Source organism: Squalius cephalus (assembly GCF_949319135.1).
Source record: "Squalius cephalus genome assembly, chromosome: 7".
NCBI lineage: Eukaryota > Metazoa > Chordata > Actinopteri > Cypriniformes > Leuciscidae > Squalius > Squalius cephalus.
Genome location: NC_137128.1, coordinates 12,453,196 through 12,468,672, shown reverse-complemented (window position 1 = coordinate 12,468,672; position 15,477 = coordinate 12,453,196). Strand labels below are relative to the sequence as shown.

The following is a 15,477-nucleotide window of genomic DNA, read 5'->3' as shown; positions in this document are numbered from 1 at the left end:
CACAGTACTTTAAATATGAGGAAACACAAAGGCCAAATTCCCTTAATCATCCATCTCAATGAGTAAAACCAAAGAATATAGTTCTGATGTGCAGCAGAAGATTGTTGAGCTTCACAGAATAGAAAGTGCTGTAAGAAAATAGCTAAAGCATTGAAAATCCCCATTTTGACCATCAGGGCAATAATTAAGAAGTTATAATCAACTAAAGATGTTACGAATCTGCCAGGAAGAGGACGTGTGTCTGTATTGTCTTAATGCACGGCGAGGATGAAAGTTTGAGTGGACAAAGACTCTTCAAGGATCACAGAAGGAGAATTGTAGAGATTAGTTGAGTCTTGGGGTGAACCCCTACATCCCCACATGTTGTTTGGGAGGGTTTCAAGAAAAATCCTCCTCGCTCATCCAAAAACAATCTCCAGCAAATTCAGCTGTCAGACACGACTGGAACTTCAAACGGGACAGGATTCTGTGGTCAGATCAAACTAGGGCCTTAAAAAGGGCCTTTTGGCAGCAAACACGCTACATGTGTTTGGTGCACACAAGGATAAAAAGTCCTCCATGCCCACGGTTAAATATACCGCTGGATCTTTAATGTTGTGGGCCTATTTTTCTGCCAGAGGTCCTGGACATCTTGTTCAGATACATGGCATCGTGGATTCTAGCAAATATGAACAGATAAAAAAACCTAAACCTGCCGGCTTCTGCTAGAAATCTTATAATGGGCCGTGGTTGGATCTTCCATCAGAACAACGGTCCAAAAGAAACTCAAAATCAACACAAAAATGAGTCCCTGAGCACAAAACCAAGCATCTGCCATGACCATCTCAGTCCCTGACCTGAACCCTATAGAAGATGAGTGGGGTGAACTGAAGAGAAGCAGCGCCAACATGAACTTGTGAATCTGAAGGATCTGGAGAGATTCTGTATGGAGGAATGGTCTCTGATCTCCAAACTCATCAGGCATTATAGGAGAAGACTCAGATCTGTTATCTTGGCAAAAGGAGATTGCAAAAAGTATTTAATAAAAGGGTGCAAATAATTATGGCCAACGTGTTTTGGAGAAAAGCATTTATTTCATAATGTGATTTTGCCCGCACTTTCAATTCTTTTACTTCAATGAAAGGTTAGAACTTTTGCAAATGAAAGATCAAAAGGATAAACAATGCAGATTTATTTTTTACAGCCATTTTTGATCATATTTACCAGGGGTGCCATTAATTCTGACCACAACTGTATGCATCTGCTTACATATGATATCGCTTGTTTCTGCTTCTTCTTAGCCTGTGTTATGATCAGGAGATTCAGTACTCTTTCAGAAGATGCCTAATAGCGCTCCTACCTTATAATAGTGAAAACAATGAAAGCCGGAAAATTCCGTCAATGGCAGGGAAGCGTTTTCTCATTAATGACAGAAATTTTCGTCAATGGCGAGGAAAGAGCTAAAAGAATGTTTTATTTTATTTTAATATTTTAAAATGTAATTTATTCCTGTGATGGCGTTCAGTTGTGCTGTCGTTCCTGGTTCAAAAAGAAAAAAATTGTCATCAATTACTCAACCTCATATCGTTTCAAACCCATAAGACTTTTGATTATCTTCGAAACACAAACGAAGATATTTTAATGAAATATGAGAGAATTATATATTTTCATTGACAGTCCACACAACTAACACTTTGACACTTTAAAACGTTTTTAGTAGGCTAATCCATATGAATTGAGTGGTTTAGCCCAAATTTTCTAAAGGCTCGATTGCTTTATATGATGAACAGATTAAATGAATTTTATTCACATTTTATTTTATTACAATTGTTATATTTTACTGTAAAAAATGAGTATCATATCTTAATTATATTCAATAAGGTTACACTTCATTTTACAGTGTCTCTGTTACATGTTACAAGTAGCCTACTTAATAGTAATCCAACAGTGGTTACACTTTATTTTAAGGTGTCATTGTTACAGTGTAATTATATATTTAAGTACTGAGTAATATTAAGCAACTACATGTACTTACTATAGGGTTAGGGTAGGATTAGGATTTGGTTGAGGGTTAGTTGGATGTAATTATGCATAATTTACTGTTATTACTACGGTAATTACATTATACATATGTAACAAGGACACTGTAAAATAAAGTGTTACCATAACAGTAAATTATGCATAATTACATGTAACTAACCCTAAACCAAAGCCTAACGCCAACAACAAACATATAGTAAGTGCAAGTTGTAAATTAATATTACTCAGTACTTAAATGTATATTACACTGTTACAAGGACACCTAAACTTTAAAATAAAGAGTATCCTTAATATAATAATAATTTAACTTTAAATTACAACTAGAGCTGCACGATTAATCGTTAAAAGATCTCAATCTAAACTAGGGCTGCACGATTTGAGGAAAATGTCATATTGCGATAATTGAGGTCAATATTGCGATTACGATTGCGATATGCGATATAATAAACAAATGGTTTCATGAGTCAACTTGCTTGGTTCTCAAGGAAAATAAATGCACACACAGATTAGTGATAATCAGCCTAAAGAAAAAAGTTCTTTAGTCAAGAGCAGTGAGTGTTTTTCTCTGTTCCCTTTGTTCTTTAGCGACAGATTTTTTTTTTTATTGCATTTTAACAAGAACAAAACATAATTTACATACAAGAGTACATATTACCATACATGTCAGGGGTAAAGAAAAATAATAATAAAAAAAAAGAATAAAAAAAAAGAATAACTTTAGCGACAGATGTAATTAGTGGCTACTGTGCACTGTCCCTTTAAGACCAGCCGCTGTCAGAGACTCGGATCTCACACGCGCCTCATTCTTTCACGAGTCATCACAACTCTTCATGTTCATCATAAGACTACTCTTATGTTATGAAGACACTCGACAAAAAGACATTTTGGCATAATTGTGTGTGTTATTGTTCGTTAAAGCTCGAAAGAGAACTGTAGCCTATTCTGTCATGCTGTTTTGTGCGCGCGCACGCACGATATTAGCGCGAGTCTTTCTGTCACAGTCAGGAGGACGTTCACAGGCAGCGCGTTCATTTTGGCATACATGTGTTGTTCGTTCTACCGCGAAAGAGAACTTGATACTGGCGCGCATCTATCTGTGTGTGTGTGTGTGTGTGTGTGTGTGTGTGTGTGTATATGTGTGTGTGTGTCAGGAGGACATTCACAGGCAGCTTGTTCTTTTATGTCTTATCGCGCATGAATGGTTTAAAAGCATTTGCATTAATAAGTGCGTTAACAGCGCTAATTTGTTTATTTAATATAAAATCGCAGCATTTTGCGTCATACAATCGCGTAGGCTTGACATCGCGATTGCGATTGCGATACGATTAATCGTGCAGCACTAATCTAAACACTAGGGGTGGGGGAAAAAATCGATACTGCATAGTATCGCGATATTTTCTGTGGCAATACTGTATCGATACACGGGCGCCAAGTATCGATCTTTTATTATTTAAATTACACATGAGAAAACACGCAGCATATTCATTCAGCTGCATTTCCTTTCCCTGCTCTCCCTCCGTCTCTCTGTCACTCACGCGTCTCTCTCACAAGCAATTTTTTGTCTCGCCAAAGTCTTATTTGATCGGTGAGTGTTGTACATGACTGCTGCGCTTGCGATAATGCGCATATTACTGAAAGAACGAGCAGAGAGAGCCCCGGTCGCGCGCGCGCGCACCCTCGCCGTCTTCAAACTGTCTTGCTCTCTCTCGCTCCCTCGCGCATATTAATCAAAATCAATTGAGAATTGACTCGATGGTAAAAGATCGGAAGACCGAAGTTTCACGTGCAGCATTCGGGTATTTTTCCCCTGAATTACTGCTGGGTGTTGTGCAAAAAAAAAGAAGAAAAACTTTTACGTTGCCTTATCTTCTCTGAAAAGCGTTCCGCACATTCAGCTGACATGAAAAACACTTTCAATAAACAAAACAAAATCCAATGATGAAATGTTTTCTGTGTTGACAAATCTTGTGCGATGTCCTGACTGCCGGGATAATCACACGCGTTGTACAAGTCCGCTAATGACACGTCCGTTTCGCGAACTACTCCTTTGAACCGATTCAACCAAAACAATCTTTTAGTTTAGACTGTTTGCGGTAAATGCAGTTGGGTTGTCGAGTTCAAAACTCTAAATAAGATATGAATCAAATAAACTTAACTTACTATAAACAATGTTATGTCATTGTTTTACTCTTACACTGAATGTTTGGATTTTGTGAAGGTGTGAATCATTTTTGATTAATATTTAGCCTAATATAATAAAGTTCTGTGTAACAGATTATTAACGCAGATTATTAACGGAGATTATTAAAATTGATGTGACATGAACAAAGATGTTGACAGTTTTCCTTTGCGGACATAATTCGAAGTTGGAAAAAGGTAATAAATCGCAATATATTGCAGAATATCGCAATATGTTTAAAATCGCAATAATATCGTATCGTGACCTAAGTATCGGGATAATATCGTATCGTGGTGCCTCTGGTGATTCCCACCCCTACTAAACACCCACACAATCTCATTCCTAAATGACAACGATTCATCTGAGTCTATTAAACTAATAATCACGACAAAATCACACCAGAACATTCAGATTTGTGTTGCCGCTCTGCTGATCCAGAGAGAGCAGTTGTCGAAGAAAGAAGAACCAGGATGAAACATTATTGTTCTGAAATAAACACTTCTGCTACAGAAGCATTAAAATACAGTAAGTCAACTTTAGAAAGTAACATGGCACTTCAAATAACGATTGAATCGATTACATTGTTACGTCATTGTTGGCGACAAGTAGCCTAACTTTAAAAAAAATATTTTTTTTATTGAATCATTCATTCAAGAGATTTGTTAAAAAATGCTGACTCATCAAGTAATGAAAAAAGTTAAGTATTTAGGAATGAGTCATTGAATGATTAATTCATTCAAATTTTAAACAGATTGCAGCAATTAACATTTTGTCAGAACCCCTAGTAAATTACGTTATTTTGTTAAGTTGTCTTCAGAATCGTGATCTTTGTTTGAAACAAAAAAATCGTGATTCTCAATTTATCCAGAATAGAGCAGCTCTAATTACAACTGTAAAATTGCAAACAGCGGCAGACAATGAGCTGCTAATGTGTAAAAACACTGAAACATGCGGCGCACCAGATTCATTTTATCATCAAATTTGCAGTTTGATAATCGCATTAAGCCATATTGCAATTTCAGTTTTATTTTGATTATTCGTGCACCCCTACATCATAAATGTCTCTTTTTTGGCATTCTGAGCTATAGCTTTAGTGTTGTTATTCCTCGACATACCCATAGTTTATAATTCTCCTCTTCCAATCAGCTGTCATTAAAACAATGCCATGAACAATTCTGTGCCCCATTAAACTGAAAACTGGACGTGCAGATTCAATGATTTTGAGCACCAATATTTTTTAAAATCACACTAGATGTAATCAGACACAATATAATATTTTTTAAAGCATTTTCAAGGACAATATTCAAAATTCCTGTAAATTTTAAACCTTGAAAAAATAAAATCAAGCATTTTCTAAACATTTTACAAACTGTGGTAATAACAAACCTCTCCGTTCAGAAATGAATGTTTGCATAACATCCTGCCAGAGAGAATTCTGGATGGCCACAGTCACATTCCTCAGCAGGACTGTACACGTCAGAGAGCTATTTTAAGAATGCAGCCAAACAAGCTCCCAACAAAGTAGAGGAAAAAACAGCCGAGACCACAGTCAGAAAGTGAAGAGGGCCTAACAGGGCTCCAGACTAAGATTCGAGAGGCGTGCCACCAACTTCTACAGATGGTGGCACCGCACATGCATTAATATTACATGTGTTGTCTCTCAGAAATTTGACAGGAGCTCAATTTGGGATGCAGATGTAAATTTATTTTCATAAACAAAAAGCTTTTTTATAAGATAAAATTGTAATATTCTAACTGACGGAGTTAAGATTACTACTTATTAACATTAGCCATTGGTCTTCAATAGTATCATCCATCAGTAGATCATGATAACCACAGGTTAAACCACAAAAGGCAGATAACTACAAAATTACTAGTAAAATTTAACCATGGTTCCTGTGGTTATTTGTTATGAAAAATAGTTGCCTAAACACATTTAAAAGAAACTAATACACAACAACTGCTATAGCTTAATATTTAATAAAATTCTATATGAATATGCAATGCATCTGCCACAATACCATGGTTACAGTTAGTGTTACTACAGTAAATCCATGGAAAATGTTGATGATTTGTGGGTTAAAAAACACACAGACTGGATCGTTGTGGCTCAATGTTTCTCCTGTTTTCCGCATCAGTGTTGTTGAAAATGTAAGCACTGGTTCATCTGGCTATAAACTAGTTGAAATCACTGAGACGTTTGTGTTTTTTATCGGAGAAATCAAACAGTTTGATCACGTGATCGTGACCGGTCAACGAGTAAACGTATTTGTTCTAAGCTCATGCTGAGCTGTTGTTTGGAGCAAAGCTGATCAATGGTCCGTGTGGAACAGGAATGGCAGCACTTATCGAATTGGTGTTGGCACCAGTGCAAGCAGGTCCTTAACCTGTAGGCTATTTCAAAAGATAAACATGGAGACTGAGAACAGTTTCTAAAAACCAAAAGCCAAGGCCATAATAAAAAGTGTTTTTAAAATGTCTCTTGTAACCTCAGCAATCACAGATTTGACTAGTGTTTAAATACTGAAATTGTAAAACTGTAATGTCACCAGTCTTTCTGCAGTAGGGGTAGTATAGAGTACTGATTTTGTTCAGTATTTGAAGACAAAGGGAAGTGAAACAGAAGATATTTGAATAACTTTGGGATCCAAACTTTCATTTTCAACAGAAAAAAAAAAGAAAGTCATACAGGTTTGGAACAACATAATGATGAACAAACAATGACCGAAATTTCATTTTTGGGTGGACTAGGTTAACCCTTTAAACGCCATTCTTCCGTCAGAAAAAAAAAATAGTGCTTGACAATAAACAGCAAATGAATGCTCCTAGGTGTAACAGTTCAAGTGAACACAGAGACTTTTTTTAAACACAGTATATGATATTTTCTTAGACACATCTGATGATCTCTCAGCATAAGAAAACCTTCTGAACACTCAAATCTGCCTAAGAACCATAATTTAAAGGGGTCATGACGAGAAATCATATTTGCTTTGATATTTTGACATAAGTGGTCTTTGTACCACTAAAACATCCAAAAAGTTTCAGAGCATAAAACATCCTCCTCATTATAAACAAAGGATTTATTTGATCAAGCTCAAAAACTGCTTGTTTTGATATTGCCGTGACGTCACACGGGAAAATACATTTGCATATGACTGCCTCCAATGCAAAACATCGACAAATAGTTATACATCATCACACCAACTGGCGTTCAGTCGCTTAACGGCTGACATTTGCCTAAACTGGATGTGAGGATCGCGTCAAAAGCAAATAGCACCCATTATAATCACTGACGCTGTCTACACCTGATACAGTATACAGATGTGCGTTCAGTTTCTGACATACTTGAGTCAGTCAACAATAATCACAATAGGCCATATTATGACCCAAATTTAAGCTCTCTTACAACGATAATCAAGACTTTTGTTATAGCCTACCGTTTAAGTTATTTAAGTTTTTTCTATGATCTTAAATTTGATCAAAATGAATTCAATCAATTCAAGACTTTAAAGGTAGGGTAGGTCAGAATTGTCTAAAAAAACTTTTATTCAAATTTGTTTAAACTGTCTTTATATACCAATACATAATTAAAATGCAAGTACTCTGAAATAGAGAGTATAAAAAATTTAGTGACTCGTGTATTTAATCTTCAATAAACACAGCTCATTAATTCCATTCACTCCCACCTAAAAACGGGTGCGCGACTGCGCGCACATGGGCAGAGCCAGTAATAGCGGCGGTAGTCATGGCGACGGAGAGTGACAGTCGCGCAAGCCAATCACTTGTTTCGTCCCGGTAGGAATTAATGAGCTGTGTTTTTTGAAGATTAAATACACTATAGTCACTCAATTTTTATACTCTCTTTTTGAAATTTGAAAAAAAGTTCTTTAGACAATTCTTACCTACCCAACCTTTAAGGACCCGCGGGAAGACAATGAATTTCTGTGTTCCTGAATGTTTCTATGTGTGCATGATGATTTTGGTTTGTGTGAGTGTGTGTGTGTGTGTGTGTGTGTGTGTGTGTGTGTGTGTGTGTGTGTGTGTGTGTGTGTGTAAGCATGCATGTGTTTTAATAAGGACAGCACAATTTAGAATGGTGATTAAACAGACTGAAACTACCTGAACAGTTTTAATACTTGCCTTCCAGCCAATCCAAAACCCCAAACCTTTTTTAACATATAAGTGAATCTCAAGGAACATTAAAATAATAAAACAGTTAAAGTCATGACCCCTTTAAGCCAGTTGTACGTGATGCACTTCCTGCCACCAGTTGGTGGCGCTATGACCATCCTCACATCCATGTGATCAGCCTTCTTCACCAAACATACAGCTCAAGTTTCATCTAAATCACTCAATGCACACAGCAGACTTAGGCTACACTTAGTATTAGATATTTATAGAGTGATTGCTCAAACTTATGGTTTGTCCTTTTTTTTTTATTCTGCCAAAGTTGGCCCTCAGAAAGCATACTCATCACCCAAAAATAAAAATGATATTCATATTCTGGTCTCATGTGCCTTTCTGTATGCTTTATTAGTATGGTGTTTACTGAGTTTGGTCTTTTCATATCACTGTCTTAACGCATTTAGCCACGTTAGCGTTTCAGAACGTCCCGAGACCTCGTGTGTCATGACATCGTCTCATACAAAAAAAGTCCCATTTCATGCCAAACAATAAAACGACCCCTTTACGCTCTCCCCCTGCTGGGCCATTGCAATTGCACAAGTTAGTTATGCATGAGATCATATAACAGTTAAATATATCAGATAATAGTTGCAAAAGTCAAGGCGCAAAGATTTGAAATTGCAGTGACAGATTTGAGAAGTTGCAAGTGCCTAATAGAGGTTGTACTGTGAACGTGAATGAAAGAATAAGTGCAACTATGTACTACAAGTTTGTGTCTGTTATAGTATTTCTGTGAATGGCATTTCACACATCAGGGACTACTTGTCTGCAGCTTCAAATTCAGAATACAGGTTTGTGACTATTGTCTGCGAGTGCAAATCTCAACATTCAACTTGGGCTGCACATTCAATGAGTGTGTGGTTTTTTACCATTATAGGCTGGTTGTTCTCACACACTGCGGACACACATCGGAGTTCAAACGCCTTATAAAAGTGCATTTTGAATAAAAGGTCCCCTTTAAATCCAAACTATTGCCAAATAAGCGCTTTTACATTTCGCTTTGAAACCAGATCTTCCGCCACCGTCTCGTCAGTCAGCTCGCCTCACTCTCGTCAAGTGATAAATGAAATCTGAGTCCTGCTGCGTATCTGTGCTGCGACTCTCGTCCGGCTTACGCTGAACTAAGTCGACACGTTACATTTTTAACTGTAGTGTCTGTTATAGCTGAAATAAATGTTTTTTATTACTATAAAAAAATCTAAACGACAGCGGGGGGCGGTGCCACGGTGGGCAAGTGATGTAAACACTGACAATCGCAGCAAGCCTAGTACACATTCAAATTCCATTGTGAAGTGGCGTTTGGGACACAGACATTGGCTAATAAAGTGAAATAAGTGCTGCATTATGGGACATTCACACAGGACATTGAATGGAACAGGAACTGGCAGTTTCATACTGACAAGCACCACTCGACACACCTTCTTCAAAAAGCTAGTTTGATAAAGGAAATTATCAAAGTTTATGAAACAATCCTTTTCTTTAGAATAGAAAGTGACTATTTCGCTTCACCTACCTGCCATCAAGATCACATCTAAACCACTTCTTCTGAAATACATCCATGCATTAGCTGTGCTTCGCTGCACATGTGCTGGTGAGTGACATCACAGCTGAGACTTTGGCTGTTTCTCAACATTCACAGAGGACACATAAAATTACCTGGATGGGTTTTTGATAAGGACGCATCGATTGCGGACTTGATCAAATCGAACCAACAGAAATCCCAGAAGTCATTGTGGGCAGAAGCCAGCAAGTATTAGAATATTTTTGTTCTCAATTAAGAGATTCCCGCAGCAAGCGCAAATGTGTGATGGCTGATGAGAGTACACATCTGAGGAGAGTACACATCTGTTGTATTGTTTGGCATAATTTTAATAAAGTGATAAAAACACTTCCAGAAAGCCTGCAGTACTTTTCATTGGTATATAACATTTAAAAACCATGGGCATAAAAATATATTTAAAAAAATGATTCAAGTGAATGTTTTAATCACCAACTTAAAATGTGAGCAACAAGCTCAATCCTCACAAACATGCGTTTGGTGTCCTCGTGTCCTTCGTTCTTTCAAGGTAGCTTGACTGGTCTTCACGAGAACACAAGTTCTGTGTGTTCTTGGGAGTGAGAAACAGCCTTACTCATCACTCATTCACCTCCTACTGACAAGCACTGACAAAACCACAGACGGTGTTTCTCTAGTAATTACGTGACAAAGCATGAGAAAGTCCGGAAGTCTTCAAGCAGTTAACACAACCTCAGGGCGAAGAAACAAATCTGCTAGCGAGAGGTGTAAAGGAAGTGCCATGCTTTGTTAGTATCACTATGAAAAATTTCAATTTTCAATGGTTTTAGATTCGTTTTACAACATAATTATCAACCGGTGGAGTTTTTATATAAATAATTAAATTAAACTCAGAGAAACAGCCATGTAAGACTGGAACAAAGTCTTGTTTTTTTCAGAAGTGACACGTGACATGGGACAACTGAACCACTAATCCAGATCTGTTGTGTGGTGTAGGCCTGGACTAAAGATCTAGTTGACCTCATACTCAGCCTTCTTTACACAGTTGTACAAGCCAGCAACACTAATACCTAACATTTTGCCTTCTGGCGATCTCGTAAATAAATGAATGTCTCTCTGTGACTAAATCTTACTAATCTTACATCTTACTCTCTTAACTGAATTCACTTCTTGCCATATTTGATGTGCTCTATGCATGTGCGTTGATCAATATTTATATTAGTGTTGTCAAAAGTACAGACTTCGGTACCAGCATTTCCCTCTAGTGTTTTAAGCGCTGTTGAACAGATTCTTAAACACCTCTGATTGGTCACTGTGTTCACACGCTCAACATGCATGTCTGTGATTGGCTACAATGATCAACGCTTCAAAAACATGTTGTCTTCACCGAGCGCTTACACAGATACACACTTACTGCATTTTAAAGCAGGCGTCTATCAGCGGATCCCCAATATATCTACTGATAGACTCCTGCTTTCAAACACAAGAAGGGTGAACTCACCAGCACATGTGCAGCGAAGCACAGCTAATGCATGGAATGTCTTTCAGAATGAAGAAGTGGTTTAGATGTGATCTTGATGGCAGGTAGGTGAAGCGAAATAGTCACTTTCTATTCTAAAGAAAAGGATTGTTTCATAAACTTTGTTTCATAATTTCCTTTTTCAAACTAGCTTTTTATTTTTCCTGAAGAAAATGAGTGGTGCTTGTCAGTATGAAACTGCCAGTTCCTGTTCCATTCAATGTCCTGTGTGAATGTCCCATAATGCAGCACTTATTTCACTTTATACGCCAATGTCTGTGTCCCAAACGCCACTTCACAATGGAATTTGAATGTGTACAGGAGCCCATGTAGACAGTTGTCAGCTATTAAAAGATTAACACCAGTGGGCATGACCAATAGTGCAATATGTATAACTATACGTCAATGTCTTGCTCTGGAGGCAGGCAGTCTTATGCAAATGTGTCTAATATTCACCCATTTAATGGATTTTAAGCTCTACACCACCTCTCAGTGAGAGTGATATTTTTTTTCAGATCAAGCGCAATAAGACCAACTGAGGTGTTTACAGGAAGGATTTGTTTAGCTCAATTGAGGCATCAAATGGATTATTAAATGGATTATTAGTTTGCATGTAAACGTAGCCTTGTTTAGCCAGGTCTATTATTCCTCCTTCAATTTCTGTTACTGTAATGAAAAAGGTTCTGGTTAAATTCACACAGTCCCTGTTCAGGTCCACATCAATGTGATAGGGTCTCAGTACTTTCTTTACACACACAGTTAATTTTTTGATTGTTTTTATATAATAATTACGCCCTGATTTTCAATTTCACATGCCATTACAAAGCTATCAGGTAAAACCCTTGCTCTTCATTTTCACTGAAGCAAGACCTTGCGAGGACCAAAGGATGACCAAAAAGCAAACGAGATCAGAGGCTTTAACTCTAAACACTGCAGACAGAATCTGCATCTCACACTGACAAGTCAAAATTGTTTGAGTCTTCAAGAGCTAGAAACAATTATTCATATACAGAATATTTTTTTGGTCAAAAGATTGTCACCTGCTCTAGACACATCCAATGGCCCATTTAGTTAGTGACATACTACATAATTCAGGAATGGGGGAAAAAAAATTGCTCCAACAAAAGTTTCATTTTTCCACATGACTCAAACTTTGCTTGTCTAGGATCAAGTCCTGCTATTTATGAATCACCAACTTTTTTTTTTTCCAAACTGCAAATCTGTGCCTCGAACCAGAAGAATATACATGGGCCATAAAGCATTGCACTGTAACACGCATACACTTGGAGCCACCCTGTGGTCCAAGACAAGAGGTTTGTTGATAATCTGGGAATTTTATTAAGAGGTGGGTTGGGTGGCCGGAGGGTGCGGGAGGGAGGGGGCGAGCAAAGGACTTCATTTATCAATGGAAACTTCTTAAGGGCAAAAACAACACTCTCGTGTTCAGAGGCCTGGGAGCTTGTCTTCAAAGATCATTACTATTCATCCTCAACCTATATAAAGAGATCATTTCTCTTCACTAGACTATTCATATGGATTTGTTTTACAACACATCCTTTTTGGATCTTTTATGTTTTGGTGACCTGGACTTTCAATGGAGGGGCAGAAACCTCCCGGTTTTCTTTAAAAAAAATTGTGTTTCAAAGATTAAACAAAGTCTTTTGGGTTAAGAACAAGATCAAGGTGAGTAAATGATGACAGAATCTTCATTTTTTGGGTGAAATGTCCCTTTAATGTTAACCAGAAAACAAATGAAAAAGAGAAAATCACTCACTGCTCTTGAATGAATTAAACTTTTGTAGATTTAATAAGTATTGTTGTGGATTTAATTCATACACTGAAGACTATGCAGTGTTTTGTTTGTATATCTAACTACTTATTTTACTTGATGAAAATTGCAAATTCTTAACCTTAAGCGGTATCAGCAGTATCTTTCTTTCTTAAATCACCTATCGTCGGCATGATTGTCAATTACTTGGTCTTATTACTATTACAATGAACGTTTCCTTACAAAAAAATATGCATGCTTATTCTATGATCTCTTTCTGCATTTTAGGACCAGTAAAATGGGATCTCCTGTTTGAAAGATCAGAAGATTCCTGAATGCTCATTACTCAGGACTTCCTGCATCTGTCAATGAACTGCGTGATGTATTGAAGACATGCTTTCACTTCACAGAGTTAAGACTTATCCTGATGTTAATGAATTCATTCATTTTAGTTCAACGAAGACAAAAGCTCTTTGAGAGGGAAGGCTCATAGAAGATGACTCTTGTTCCAATCCTTTTTGCAATATTTAAAACTGATCAGCTGATAGAGTAGATCGTTTATGTAGACCAGTTTTTATTTTTTCATGTTTGAGTCTAAGAAAAATCACATTGGTTCAATGTGATGGTGATAATTCCAATAGAAACAGTTTAATTAGCCTACATCCAACAAAAATCAACATGATCACAAACGTGACGCTGATTTTATGCAACCGTTCCAGAAACAAGAAGTTTTTTACTAAGTAAAAATAATTTTAGACACAATTGAGTGGTGCAGGTATGACATCACTGTGTGGGCTAAAACGCAGTAGTGAGTTCACATTTTAGCACTTCCGGTTCCATCGTCCCGAAGTCAGTGGGTTTTTTGAATGGGGTTGTGGTTTAAAGGCTGAAATAAGGTCTGTTCATCTGTGATAATTATCTTGATGGACAAAACATGCAAGTATCATAAACTTTTGGTGATCACAGAACTTGTTTTTGGCGATAATCCAAAAGTCGATGGGAAAATCCAATTGGGTTTTTCTCGAGGGAACCAGTGTGATGCGAACTGCCGGTTGGCCAACAAAGTGACGTCATTCCTGCACCACTCTATTCGGTTTGTTTTTGCTATGCCAAAAAAAAGTCCCAAACAAGGTCATAAAGTCACTTTATGTCTCCAAGCAACACGCTGGTGTTTCATTCCTGATTAATGACTCAATGACCCCAGAGTGTACAACCGTCGTATGCTCAACACCTAGAGAATACCCATAATGCACTGTGAGAGTCGCGCCCGCAGCTCAACCATCCATCCATTTTCCAAACCGCGCTGGACCAGCCTAATATCATACAGGAATAAATTATTTTTTAATTGATTATTAAACTGAGGCATGCTAGTTTCCATGGCAGAGTTTCAAGTGATTATAATTAAACAGCAAGCACAAACTATGCACAAGCAACAGCCCAAATTCCAGCGCAGCCAGTGTCCAAATTCACTCACATGTTTTCATTCACTCCTTCAAGTGGACTATATTAATGGACCAATGATGATTTTATTTGATTGGCAACAGCCCTATGATGTCTTATTACTATTCTGATTGAACTTACTGATTCATTTCTGCCATTAAGACAATAATTTTATAAATAATCTTCATCTATAGCTTTTTTGTTGTTGTTGTTGTTGCTCAAATTGTTATTTATATCAGGGGTTTTTAACATACAACTAAAAAAGCACCTGATTTATACTGTATTATATGTATTAGAGGCTATGGCCTCTAATTCTAAACTTTGACTATGTTCTATATTTATCTGTCTAGAGACCTCAAAGCATAGTCTGCTTATTGTGCAGTTTGTGCAACTCCAATGAAGTTCTAGTTGATGTCATTTGTAGAGTAGGTAGGGCCCTAACAATGACTTAAACACATTCACAAAATCAAAATTAGGTCAGTGTGCGGTGAGAAATGTTGTCGAAGTAGTAATTTCTGACACATTCCTCCAGGAATGTAAAGTCAGAGGAAAATATAACATACGCTGGAAACACTGATGCCGGTCGCTCAGAGCTGCAGGCCAGGGAAAAGAAACTGTCACGAGCTTCCCGAGCACAAAGTGTGTTTGATCGGCCAGTTGCCCTGAGGTAAACGCAGTTCTAGACGCTCTGAACATTGCAGCTTCATTAGACATGTCATATCTCGAACTAACCCTGGATTAGGAAGCATTAGAGGCGGATACGGAGACAGGCGAGACGATACACATGGAAAAAACTGGCCAGAGGTGAAAGCTTCAGATGAATAAAACAAAAGCGACTCTACTCTTTCTGT

The 15,477-nt window shown here is 37.5% G+C and overlaps 1 protein-coding gene across 4 annotated transcripts in view; it reads right to left on the bottom strand.

Moving 5' to 3' along the window:
- The window catches only part of rock1 (Rho-associated, coiled-coil containing protein kinase 1), an 83,820-nt gene that overhangs the window by 58,947 nt on the left and 9,396 nt on the right, over positions 1–15,477 (bottom strand). Inside the window, exon 1 of one of the 4 annotated variants that reach the window (XM_079877387.1) lies at positions 5,585–5,629. The exons of the other annotated variants lie outside the window; for them this stretch is intronic. Coding sequence (XP_079733513.1) covers positions 5,585–5,617 — 33 coding nt within the window. The 5' untranslated portion in view covers positions 5,618–5,629. Of the gene's footprint in view, positions 1–5,584; positions 5,630–15,477 lie in introns of those variants that run through there. 4 annotated transcript variants of the gene reach the window in all.